General features: G+C 44.9%; 1 protein-coding gene across 1 annotated transcript; it reads right to left on the reverse strand.

Annotated features, from left to right (window-relative positions):
* Positions 1–8,532: 8,532 nt before the first annotated feature.
* On the reverse strand, positions 8,533–9,176 carry T265_11003 (hypothetical protein; the record flags this gene model as incomplete). Its single annotated transcript, XM_009177539.1, is given in 2 exon segments — positions 8,533–8,894; positions 8,906–9,176. The coding sequence occupies 2 exon segments, from the start codon at positions 9,174–9,176 to the stop codon at positions 8,533–8,535; spliced, it is 633 nt and encodes a 210-aa protein (XP_009175803.1).
* Positions 9,177–13,629: the final 4,453 nt, after the last annotated feature.

Consider the following 13,629-nt stretch of genomic DNA (forward strand, 5'->3'; position numbering starts at 1 on the left):
GTCTAAGACGGTTATTGTGATACTGTTATTTCCAGTATTGTCTCTTGTGTAATTTGGGGTACCGTTTTGTTTCTGCAAACCTTGAATCCCCCAATCAGTGAGTTCCATTGGGGTACCGTTTTGTTTCTGCAAACCTTAAATCCCCCAGTTCAGCCAAGCGTCTTGCAGACTTGTGTCACTTGTCATGGCTCATTGATGGTGTTCATTTTTGTGATCGGTCGGCTGCGTATCCCAACGTTGCTCTCAATGAAACATGCCAACATAGTGTGCATCGAAATATCTGAAGTGCCATGACTGGTGGACCCGGTTTTCTGAAAGCAGATCACCACATGAAGTTTCAGCACTCTGAACCGAATTCCAATAAATGATTTTCTAACGTTTCCGGGCCAGGCTATGCGTGTCTTTGCGTGCAGAACACCGTCGGCGCTTTGTTACTCACGCACGGCAACGGCGCCAGCTCAAGGGTGCACTAGGGATACTTCCAGGTTGCACAAGCCCAAACAAGTGCAGTTGAGATGCAAGTGCTGGGTTCGAATCAGTATGATCGCACATGATCCACTGAGGTACTTGGGTTTGTTTACAGCTGGAACTCACTGAATGAGTTTCAAGATGGTTCAGTCGCGGTCCCAACAAAAATGTTCACTCCGCTTGCGCGTTGCGCACAGTTTACTATGCGACTCTAATGCTACCCTTCCGTTTAATTAATCCTCCGAGCAATTTCACACCAGCAATTACATTTTATTTTTGTCTGCCTCACAATCACGCGTCAACTTCGTGCCAATGAATACGACCTTCGGCCGACAACAGGTTCCGTGAACCCGTTGAGGGATCAATGTGATTTCATATTGCTGTTTTTTACGGTCCGCTAGATGTTTATAAGAACAGAACTCGGCCAATCGACATACAACACTCCACACACAACACAGTGCATGCGCGCACGGAGCAAGCAGTCAGCCAAACTCCAAAAGTCCACGGACAAGCAAGGAACACGTGTAGTAGCTATATCTGCGAAGAAAACACGTTCCCGCCTCCTCCAGACTTTCACAAACGATAAATTCTTCGTTTGATTTTTTTGTGTTGCGTCTTACCACTGTCAACCGTGGTATAAACTGTTATTAGTGCATATACCTTCTGAATTATATTGTGGCTACCATCACCTGTGCACTGATAACTCCTCCGGATATGGGTCTAACTTCCCCACCCGTGTGTTGAACAAGTGTGAGTTAATAACTTTCAATATAATATAGCATATTGTAATCAGATGCATTTAGTGACATTTATTGACCATCTCATATAAATATGATAGACACATTGAAGGTGTCACTTAGAACCTTCGATTTTCACAGCAACGACATTCTGCATTTCGGTGGTTTCATCTGTTACTGCTCTACTGGAGCCCGGAAACTGGTTATTTGGTCGCTAACCATGACAGATTTGTTAAATGAAATGATCACAATAGGTATACGTATGAGCAAGATTTACTCATTGTGTTGTTGCCAGTGCGGGTTCAGGTTTCGTGTCTCCTTTGCTATTGTAACAGCTACACGTAGTTCCGGACTGTCCGCGAGTGGGACGCCGTAATTCCTGAGCAGCCAAACTCCCAGCTGCTCGACGTGCGTAGCTCAATTGAGCTGTGTCGTGTTGCTGTGCGGCTTTCTTATTGTGAGTGTCAGCACTCGACTTGTTGCTACACTTATCATACGGTAGACAGTCAATGTCAGATGAGTCACCCTTGTGTGTCGTATTTGTGAGTGTGGGAAAGAAGGCGAATCCTGTGATCCAGGGAGCGACTTTGAGCTGTGTAGTCAAATGAGTCACGATGGTGTGGCGTGATTTGTGAGTGAGAGAAAAGACAGGTCTTGTGATCTAGTGAGTGGCGTTGAGCTATACAGTCATGTATGTGAGTGAGGAGACGGCTACGCATCCTTATTCGGAACCTTAGTTGTAGAACTTGTAGAATTCGTATCCAGTTTCCGTTGTTGCTGGTGCAGCTGAAGTGCGAAAGCGTATGCGTACGATTGTCACAGCGTGCAAATAAACGACACAGTGCCTCCGTAGTTTGGGATTACGTTCGGACCCAAACCGTGCACCTATGGTTGGCTGCATCGTGTATCAGATAGCCTGAGTGATATAAGAATTTAGGTCGAAGCACCGATTACACATCACGAATTGGCACTCTGACGATTGAGCTAACTGACACTGACTATGAAGTTTGAAGTGCGGCAGGACGTTGAATGACCCTCAAGGATCTTTTCCAGATAAGCCCCGCCAAAAATTAACCCCGTCCATCCAAAAAGACTAGAGAAAAGAGGATATGAAATTTGTACTTTTAGTTTTTGTTGAAGAGAGTGACATCGGGACGTCATTAATAATTTGCATGAGAAGGTCCGTTTTTCAATACCTTTGCCTCCAAACGAACTCACACCAGTAGCTGTGTGCCGCATTGGCGTTTATTCTGCATCTTGTAGACGTGACAAAGAGATCCGATGGTTTGTATATGAGCTCCAGTCGTTGGATCAACAAAGTTTTCGTTATGACTGAATGCTTCATGAGTACAATTCATGTCAATCATCACCCGGGCCGCCGATAACTGTTGATGTCTGCAAAAGCCACCAGGCGCAAAGAAGAAAGTTCTTCCAGTCAACAGCGGTCGTGTGGCTAATAGATAATTCCTGTAAGCAGAATTTGATTTTCGCCAAATCTTTGGACCAGCAATAAATGAATAGAATTGCTGTCTTAAACCCCATCGTGGACCACTCCAGCCAAGTTCCCTTTCGAAGACTGATTTCTTGCCGACATTGTCGGGCATTACATCTGCACCCGTCAGAGACAGTTGAAAGTGTCATGTGGTGGCCATCGTTACATAAACGTAACTGATGGATCACTCCGTGGCTTTGCAAAAACCAATTGCCGTCTGGTTGTCATGCACCTTTTTGTATTAGTGGTGGGTCTTATCTTGAAAAGATCCTCCTTCGATATACACCACACAATTTTGAGTTGAATGAAGACTGGCTATGTGCTCCTGCGTGTTTCTAGAAAATGTTTGACACCAAATGCGTTCGAGCATATGGGACATGTAGTTTTCCCGCAGACCGTGCATGCGCTAGCTTTCAGAAGTGGATTGGTTCGTGACGCTCTCAATGGTGTTGCGTTCATTGGAAGGCTGCTGTCAACAGCCAGTAAGAAATCCGCTTCGATCACACGTATTCATTACTGCGTCCATCCATGCCACCTTCGTGTACGGATTTTACACTTTATCTGCAACCAACATTTTACAAGCAAGTTAGATGATAGATTTTGAATACCAAAAGCGCAGTCATTTCCTCGGTCCATCTTCAAGGACTCCCTTGTATGATCCCTTTTGTATAGATTTTTACAAACCAACTAAGCATTTGTTACTGAGCCCCATCCCAACGAGTTCAGCCCCAGTTTATCCTCGCAATTTAAGTCAATAGTCATCCTATTTATTCAGTGTCAATCGATCCAGCGTCACCTAGAAGCTAATGTGCTATGGTAAACCTAGTTAAGGAATGTGAAGACGCTCATTGAGACAGGCCTGGTTTGGTCAAGTGCACTAGACGATCAAGCGCCTATCCGGACCAGGGTTCACGGTAATAAGAAGGCATTAAGGGACTGTGGTCCGCAACAGGGAACAGTTTTCCTGTTGTCGAACAGGTTATTTCACCTTTAGCGATTGAACCATCCATCGACGCGATTCAAGAGTTGCGCAAAGTGTCCGACCTGCACTGAATAAAGCATTTGTCCAAAGCCAGTTTCAGTTAACCAGTGAGTGAAAGCTGCCGAGTATAGGTTTAAATCTGTTGTTTGCGTATATTTGCCTCCGCCGGGGTTGACTTGGAAAGCCTTGACTTGCCTATTTCTTGTCCGTGGTAAGTACCAAGAAACAAAAATAATGAGGGTGAATTGGTTTGCACAGTTTTGGACGGCGCATGACTTGACGAAACGGCTAACCTCAAAGATTGATTCCCAGAATTATGTCGTTCATTCAACCGAACTTATCAGCACACAACTGAAGGTAAACCCCTAGTCACCCTTCATCTGGAACAGTCTACTGTCATGTTCTCTGCGCATTTAAGGTGCTTCCCCGTTACCCCATTCGCTGTTGGTACCAGTGTTCCTTTCTCTAAGATGAAGCTGCTCCACAACTGCGACTGCGTTGGCACCTTATGCTGCTTGGATAATTCTTGGGATATCTAACGCTTTTCCACTCTTCGGTCAAGCAAGAGCGAGATTGCACAAGTGGTTAGAGCGCGAATTTACTGACCGGAAGATACGTGGTTCGAATCCGACCTCTGCCTCTCGACTTCCCCTGTCTAGGCTTCGGCAACCTGGCAGTACCCCAGCCCTTGTACAACCTTCGGGTAGCATGGCAGGTAGGCACCAGAAGGGTGTTACGGCTGAACAGTTTTTTTTAAACGGTCAAGCAACGTGACGAATTTTATGTGCATCGTTTCGCTCGGATGTTTGTGCATGAGGATCGCGTTTGGATTCATGGCCGCTTTAATGCTGCATTGTGAATTTGCGTTCTGAAAACCAAAATGTCTGTTTGGCTGGTCGCCAACGAGAGTCCTTGGATTTTTTCAAATATGTTCTGCGTTGGTGGTCTTTCTAAGCATCGAAGCTTGTAGCGAAACGCTGGTTATACCGATTCTCATGCGCGCAAACTATTGCAGGACACTCTCGCGTTTGCACGGTTTTCTATCGGCTTCTGTGAGCACAACGGTGAAGGGACCGCTACAGCTTCACTCTCATCGGTACTGACCGAGGAGGAACATGTCTCAGCGTTTAGCATTGCTCTGATTAGGGCTTGGGCAGTCTATTCCCTACCTCCCATCTCCACTAAAGTCCTGAACCTCACTCACAAATTCTATGTTCCTAAGCCAACCGAAACCCTGTCGTCCATCTCTCAGTGCACAAACTGACAACTTCCACTCGACATCCGTTTTCACTACCATTTGTTTGAATCTGGGGCTGAACACTCCGAGATGTTACACGATTTCTATGAAAGAACACGGGCGTAGCAGTTTCTTACTAGATGGCCAAAACGGACCATCAACAGGAGACAAAATCTAAAACAGCTGCAGTTTCTTACTAGATGGCCAAAACGGACCAGCAACAGGAGAGTTACATGACTCAACCTCAGCGAAACATCTTTCGTTTTTAGCAGATATACAGAAGAAATATGCCTCGTTTTGGTAAACTCGGTTCGTGTGCTAGTTGTGCCGGACTGTAAACCGGTGACCTCAACAGAGCGCCGATTCAGGGATGTAAAAATCATGGATACAGATTGCTCTACCGTGAAAATGATCGTTCCTGATGGAAAAATAATGAGAACATTTGTACTTCATCAAACAACTGATCTCACCGCTAGGCGCCCTCTATCTCAGCAGGATGCCACTGAGATTAAAATGTTTATAGGCAGAAATATAATTTAGCGATAATATTTGACTGTTGGTTTTATCAATCAGAGTCTCATTGCTGAAATTGGAGCTCAGCTGTGAAGCTGTGTTTCACTACTCCCCAGTTCTAGAACAACGTTGCTTTAAACGTGTTTTGTACGAAGACCACCATGGAAGTCGAGATTGTTTATGTGATTGAAGAAACCCGTCACTGAATTGACTGCCATCCAACTTATCGACTCGGTCACCCGCACTGATGGAACAGTGATACAACTCGCTTGCTAACCTGTTTTCGAAATTGTTAGAGTAACTAAATCGGCGTACAAATTCTTTCATCCCCTAATTTCCGCGAAATGCACCCAGAAATTACACTGCCGTTCACTTTTCCCACATAATATGACGTTCGCGAAAACCCGAATAAATGTGTGGCCCGCAGTGCAAACAAGTCATATTGAACAACTTATCCGACTTACTGATTGCACTAAACCGTCCAATGAAATAGCATCCTGCCTCTCCTCCAATCATTCTTCAGTGACTAAACACCTCGGACGACCAATTATGAGCCTGTATATCCTCTAAAACTATTGGACAGAAACCTCTGATCTATTCGTTACTGCACTGGTCCCAACTCATGAGTGACGTTCCAAGTGATCGCAGTTTACATCGTCAGATCTCCGTTGAGAGTTACTGCAAGCCGCGACAACAACAAGTAAGTGTTTGGGGATGAATTTCAGACAACAAAAACGCTATTTCAAACTGCTCCAAGGCAAATGTTCCACGTAAAATATGTTCACGTATGAAACTATTTTGTCTCGCCCAAAACGCCACGTGAATTATGCTGGGCGCAAATTTAGAAAGTGTTTTGGTCAAGCCACTATTTGGAATAGAGGTATAAATAATAAGGCATGGGAAGTGCACTTTAATAGGACTATATTTGTCCCGAAATGTGAACCTGCATCGAAAGGTGTTGACTGACTGTTTTGCTTGCAAATCTCAACCGAATATAAATGGATTGTACAATTTTCGTAAGGTTCGTGAATTCGTGTCGTTCCCAGGAAAACCCGGTTGGTAAATTACGATGAATTCCATGAAAAGGCGATCTACCAAGCAATATGGGTTTGCCATAGTGGAACACTGCCCCTGTTTATGATGCGGAAAGCGACCGGTCTTCAGGTAATCATGTCAATAGTTTATTTGGAATTTTTCCTCTCTGGCTGAGGAATCATCGCATGCATGCATCTCTCCGTGGCAGTGGCCAGTCGCGCAGAGTACCGTGGTACATTTCGGATAAGCCGGCCGGAGACTTAGCGCTTCACACGCTAATGCAAATTCCAAAAATGATGAACATGAATTAGGTACTTGGGAGCGTAGAAGATGTTCGTGCGTGGCGTTTAGAGGTGAATTCAATCAGTTGTCCTTTAAATTCTCACCTACTGCTGTGTAGAATGCTGTGAAATGCGTGATAATTAAACCGTCCCGCAAGCTACACCTGTGCGGCGTTTGTGTGGCGTAGTCCCCGCCAACTCACCAACGTTTCGTTTGTGTGGCGTAGTCCCCGCCAACTCACTCGCACAATGTTTCGACGAAAACAAAGAGTTTTTCGATTTGATCGGATCTAACTTGAAAGCGGCGTTTGTGTGGAGTAGACTCCGCCAACTCACTCGGACGATGTTTCGACGAAAGCAAAGAGTTTTTCGATTTGATCGGATCTTATCTAACTTGAAAAGTCTTGGATGCTGGAGTAGATGTCAGGATGGATGTCTGTGGACTTGATAAGTATGGGAATAATTATCGAAAATGGAATCAGTGTCAGTTAAACACATTAGCGATTACCCATAATTGATTTTGATTGCGTCTCTCAAGTAGAAAATGTAAGTCAGAGAGAATTGTTATGCGTTTTAGGTAACTAAATTTACTGAGAAGCGTTGAACTAGCCAAAATAGCTGCTCAGAGCAACGTAACCATAGATGAGAGAATCAGGTTTCTGATTTCACAGCAAACTATCGATCCGGTTAGAGTGAGAAAGGAAGCTAACGCCGACGAACAAATGAGCTCCAACAAAGTGTGGTTAAATACAGGGAGGTTTAAAACCATGTGCATCTTTCACACGCTAGCTGAGATCGATGTTCAGGTTAAACCATTATGCTTGTTAATTACGTGGCTTATTTATTTGTTTCCCTATTCCCCAGACTAATTCAATACCCTTCTGGCGACTGCTCAAGTTTCTAGACTCATCTGCTCTGTTTTATACAAAGTCGACTCTACATCAACCGTTTTCCTATAGACGATTTGTTCCTATTTATTTCTGAGCTTGTTGAAAATTTGTCCCACTTTGAACTGAACAACAATTTCCCGTTTAATTTGTCCGATAGCACACTGCCCTTCTTGTGCCATCCTGCGTTGCTAACTTCGCAAGGTTCAATCTAGCCGTAAGCCTTTCTTTAATTCTCCTCATGATTTACTGTTAATTTTTTTATAGAACTACGGTCTATCCATTTATACTATCTGCCCACTTCCAACTCAATATATTGCTCAATGTCCCATTGTGACTACTGAACAAACACAGGTGAAGTTCTTAGAATTCGGTTTCCCTGCAATTAATACTGACCGTCCGTCGGTGAATTAGACTACACGTTACCTATCAGATTGGACACCTAGATCGTGCGTCCAGGCTATTTAACCAATTCCTTTCTTCGAGATCCCGGCCTTAGCACAGGATAGTACAGTGATGATATTGCAACATTTCTAAAGGCCATACGAGACCCCGTTCGCTGTGGGAAGAAAGTTGAAATGAATGCAAGCCATTTGGACGAGTTGTACCTGTCATTACCCATCAAATGCGAGGGTTTTCCGCCATTTTCCTTCAAATTACAGTGTATATCGCGTAATGACATGATAAATCTCGCTCCCGTTTGCGTGTTGTAAGTAACCTTTGAAAGATTTCAAATGTGTGCGGCGAATTTGTGTCTGCAAGAAGACTCGCGTGGGAGATCGACTAAATCTTACCACAAACCATTCGGTGAATATCGCAGTGAATATGTTCACAACGATGTTGAAATCACGTTCATTGTTTGGGTTTGTTTTCAGCTTAATCGCAATAGAAGCGAGGCGTTCAATTTCCGTTCGGACCATCATCTCCGGTAACGTGGATTACGATGGCAGTAGACCTTGCCTGCATGTGGTGATCCATACTTTGATGTAACTGAAGCGCCCCAAACTGCGAATATGCCTTGGCACACAAAACACACACGAAAGGCCGCTGTTTTGTGTGAACAACGGAGTGACGTTTCAAATTACGAGTGCCTTCAGACCAACGCTTACAAACAGCGCATTCGTGCTTCGTTACTTGTTCCATTGGTGCTTTGTCGTGATGTAGGAAATTGTCTTTCTGTAGAGCTCCACTATTTGGAAACACCTGACCACAGGTTGAACACAAGCAGTTCTCTTCGGCCGAATGGCAACGCGTATGTCGTTCTAAAGCGTACGTATCTCTGAACGCTTTTCCAGATTCAGCACACTGTGACTTTGTCCACTCTCTGCTCCGTCGGACGCGTGATCATCTCTGTTATTCCAAAGTTGCTTTAGGAGGTGCTTCAAAATTATACCACACATTTCACACATAATTGATGCCGAAATATCGTGAGTGGATGCATGAATTTTCAAGTCGGAGACCGAAACAACCAATTCCTCTCCACAAGTTGTGCCTGCATGTTCCGTTTTTGGCGTTTTTTCTGCGTTTTTGATTTCGTGATTCATGTTGCACCCGGTCACCCTGGGACATGAGACATTCGATTCCTTGAATTGCTATGCCGTCAATTTGATTCCCGTGGGGGGACCTCCGAGTGCACAAGTTGACTGAAATAAATCTAGTTCCACAAACACTGCTTGTACTGTTTCGATGTTAGAACGATATTTTTTTCAGTCAAGCATTATTTTCAATTTTGTTGCCATTATCATCGCCTTTGACATCCTCATCGCAGTCAGCTCCATAAACGTCATCGTCATCATCATGAACACCAACAAAAATTCCTCAATATCATCACCGCCATTTCAGTCCTCGTCATCACCATCATCAGCATTATTTCCATCAACATCTTCCCCGTCATCATCATAATGCCAGTACTCTTGTAGCTGTCGATGGTGATGTCGTGATGGAAATTTCATTCCCCGGTTAGATATTTGTCATCCCATCTCGAAGGTTGGTCACGCATTGTAGTCATTTGTGATTAAGGCTTTCATTCTCTGCAGACAGTGTGCTGTTTTGTGTCAGCTGTTTCGGCCACACAAAGAAATTCAAGCCTGATCAACGGTGGAATACCACCGTAGTACAAAAGAAGGCCTTCGATTTTCGGCCAATCACCTCGTCGGACACATAATTTGATCAGATCTGATACATTCTCTGAACTAGTCGAAGCCCTCTACGACCTCCATTGTTACTCTGTGGAGGACACCCAAATGCTGGTCCATTATATCGATATATACACCGTGCTACGTGTTAGTTAAACTCATGAGTGTCGTACCCAATGCAACATGAAGTGGACTGGTTGAAGAACGTCAAAGAAACGGGATTCAGTGGGGATACCACTTGAAGACAAAACCGATATGCAGATGAGCGTAGCTGTCTAAAACTCCTGGTACAATTTATAGCGGTAATCTTCCTTTTTTTCTTTTTCATATGATCGAAGATGTGATGTGCAGAAGGTATCCACTGAGGTTCTATTCAGGCGCCATTTCAGTACGAGGATCTTGAGAAACTGACATTAGATTACACATGGATTTGATGGGATGTTCTGGAACTAAGAGTCTAAATTGAGGACGGACATAGACTTGAGATGTTTGTACCTTCGAAAGTGAAGTTGGATCGGGTTTGGCAGTTCTGTAAGGAGAACCAGCTCCGAACGTAACGGAACCACATAGCTGCTAATGAAATAACCGTTTTTTTCGTTGAGACAGATTTCATTGTTTGTTTTTCACTCACCCTTGACAGATGATTTGTATTCTTAGTATCACTTTGGACCGCTTGTACGCCACAGTGATCAATAGAGCAGCTGGCTCACACTTTTGTTGACTTTCTCTGGTTTGGTCAAGTGCACCAGGCGATCAGGCGGCTATTCAGACTGGAGTTCAGGGTAAAAAATGGCATTAGGGAGACTGTGGTCCACAACAATTTCGAACACACCTATCGTTGGCAATAAAAGACATGGTACAGGGAGCAGATGAACTGACGAATTTCCAGTTCCCAGACAAATGCTCAAAAGAAGGAATTACCGAGGACGTTCTTCACGGTGCACCTCCATCGGTCAGTACCTTAAAGGTGCATGTGTGTGTGTGTGTGTGTGTGGAAACCACACACAGGGATCACTAATGTATAAGGAAGATATAAACTGTTATCCCATGGGGCATAAATGCAGTGATCCCGGCGTAAAGTTTGGTGTGTCTTCGAGTAGGTATCCTTGGTGGCTCAGCTGTTATGGCCCCCGTAGAGTAGGCGATGGCTCATGTCATTCCTCAGCTGTGCATTTTTCATTTGCACGTGATCGGACTTCACATTTCGAACTGTAATACGGGTTAAATTTCGTTGTGTTCTGTAGGCAGCCTTCCAACCAGTTCAATAGTACGTATTTAACATATGGACAAGTGACGATAGAGTAAGACTCCACGAGGTAAACCTACTTTTCTCCTGGCAGCACACCGTGTTTGGCTAGACATCGTTCGTGTCTCAGCAAGTGAAACTGAGCGCAACTCTGGAGTACACGAGCAGTTATTGTTGATCATGCACTTGTAGGTGAATGCCTACGCGTTCAAACCACACGAACGTTAATATCCGTGGGTTTTCGTGGTATGCTCGCAGGTGGAAATCCCAAATAAGGATGGTACAGTTGTTTAATGACTTTTTTCAGCATAGACTGCCTATAAAAGACGAAATCTAAATGGAAAGGCTCAACTCCCTCCGGAGCGAGATGGTCCAAGTGGTTAGAGCGTGAATTTACTGACCGGAAAGTCCGTGGTTCGAACCCGACCTCTGCCTCTTGACTTCCCCTGTCTAGACTTGGGCAACCTGGCAATATCCCAGCCCTCGCGCTCGGCATAGCAGCCAGGTACCGGAAGGGTGTTACAGCTGAACGACTCCCTCCTATGACAAACACTTTGCAATACCTGTGAGGCTGCTAGAATTCATTCCTGAAATCCAGAAAACGCTACGTCATATTTACCGTAAGAGATTACACGAGTGTGCTCTTGATGCGAGTAAGGTGTGCTTCCAGGTTGTTGTATTGTGCGGTGGCCGAGCTATTGGTTACGCCTGCACTGAGCCTGCCAGACTACGCGATAGGGAGAAGACAGCGAACTGGGGACACGGCTGTATTGCCAGGACAAAACGTACAGAGCGTCTGCGTAAATATATAGGATGACTACTTAGCCAAATGTGGTCGATCACTTGTTCGCTTCGTGCAGCCAAGGCTTATGGCCCCCGTAGAGTAGGCGATGGCTCATGTCATTCCTCAGCTGTGCATTTTTCATTTGCACGTGATCGGACTTCACATTTCGAACTGTAATACGGGTTAAATTTCGTTGTGTTCTGTAGGCAGCCTTCCAACCAGTTCAATAGTACGTATTTAACATATGGACAAGTGACGATAGAGTAAGACTCCACGAGGTAAACCTACTTTTCTCCTGGCAGCACACCGTGTTTGGCTAGACATCATTCGTGTCTCAGCAAGTGAAACTGAGCGCAACTCTGGAGTACACGAGCAGTTATTGTTGATCATGCACTTGTAGGTGAATGCCTACGCGTTCAAACCACACGAACGTTAATATCCGTGGGTTTTCGTGGTATGCTCGCAGGTGGAAATCCCAAATATGGATGGTACAGTTGTTTAATGACTTTTTTCAGCATAGACTGCCTATAAAAGACGAAATCTAAATGGAAAGGCTCAACTCCCTCCGGAGCGAGATGGTCCAAGTGGTTAGAGCGTGAATTTACTGACCGGAAAGTCCGTGGTTCGAACCCGACCTCTGCCTCTTGACTTCCCCTGTCTAGACTTGGGCAACCTGGCAATATCCCAGCCCTCGCGCTCGGCATAGCAGCCAGGTACCGGAAGGGTGTTACAGCTGAACGACTCCCTCCTATGACAAACACTTTGCAATACCTGTGAGGCTGCTAGAATTCATTCCTGAAATCCAGAAAACGCTACGTCATATTTACCGTAAGAGATTACACGAGTGTGCTCTTGATGCGAGTAAGGTGTGCTTCCAGGTTGTTGTATTGTGCGGTGGCCGAGCTATTGGTTACGCCTGCACTGAGCCTGCCAGACTACGCGATAGGGAGAAGACAGCGAACTGGGGACACGGCTGTATTGCCAGGACAAAACGTACAGAGCGTCTGCGTAAATATATAGGATGACTACTTAGCCAAATGTGGTCGATCACTTGTTCGCTTCGTGCAGCCAAGGCTGGTGGTCCGGTCGTGAACATTCTCAGGCCCACTACGCTGGTCGTGTGTTGCTAAGCCGTCTGGTGAGAGCCGCCAACTCACCTACTTTTCAGACGTGTCGAACCGATGATGACCTTGAGGATGCGTCACTCTCTGCACATGTACTTATTCTTACGTCTGGGCGCACCCTGACACAGGTGTGTTGCAGAACTTTGCTCAAAAGGTTGCAAATTATTAACCACCTTGAGGAAAATGTAGTCGTGGACGCGTGGCAGTTCCTAGTGCCAACACGGAAATAAAGTCGTTGTATGATTATTCGAGTCAAATTCGAAACTGAACTGCTGTTCAACCAGTTTCTAAAACAAACAGTTCCTTCCGGAACAAGGTTAATCACTGCGAGTATGTAGTATCGGCTGATTTGGCAAAATGGATTGTACCGAATCCGTAAAGGAGGCCCATGTACCTGTGTTAGCTTCTCTCTTACATAATGTGCACGTGTGGTGGAGTCTTTGGTTCTCTCACTAATTAACACGTTGTTCAGCTATTTCCAATCAATAATGAACTTTCTCAGATAAGCATCGGCTCGCGGCCGTCTTTGTGCGAAGCTTACAAGCCACATGCTCGTGCCTCACCCAGCTATTCAACTGCCATACCACAAACTGATTAACACTCCACCCCCATACAATTAACGTAATTAGAACAGGTGAACAGATGATACACATCGGGTCGCATAATGAATAAAACTCCTCACCAATCTGCTGAAAACTCTTGAATAGC

The sequence above is a fragment of the Opisthorchis viverrini genome (assembly GCF_000715545.1).
Source record: "Opisthorchis viverrini unplaced genomic scaffold opera_v5_432, whole genome shotgun sequence".
In the NCBI taxonomy this organism is placed as follows: domain Eukaryota; kingdom Metazoa; phylum Platyhelminthes; class Trematoda; order Opisthorchiida; family Opisthorchiidae; genus Opisthorchis; species Opisthorchis viverrini.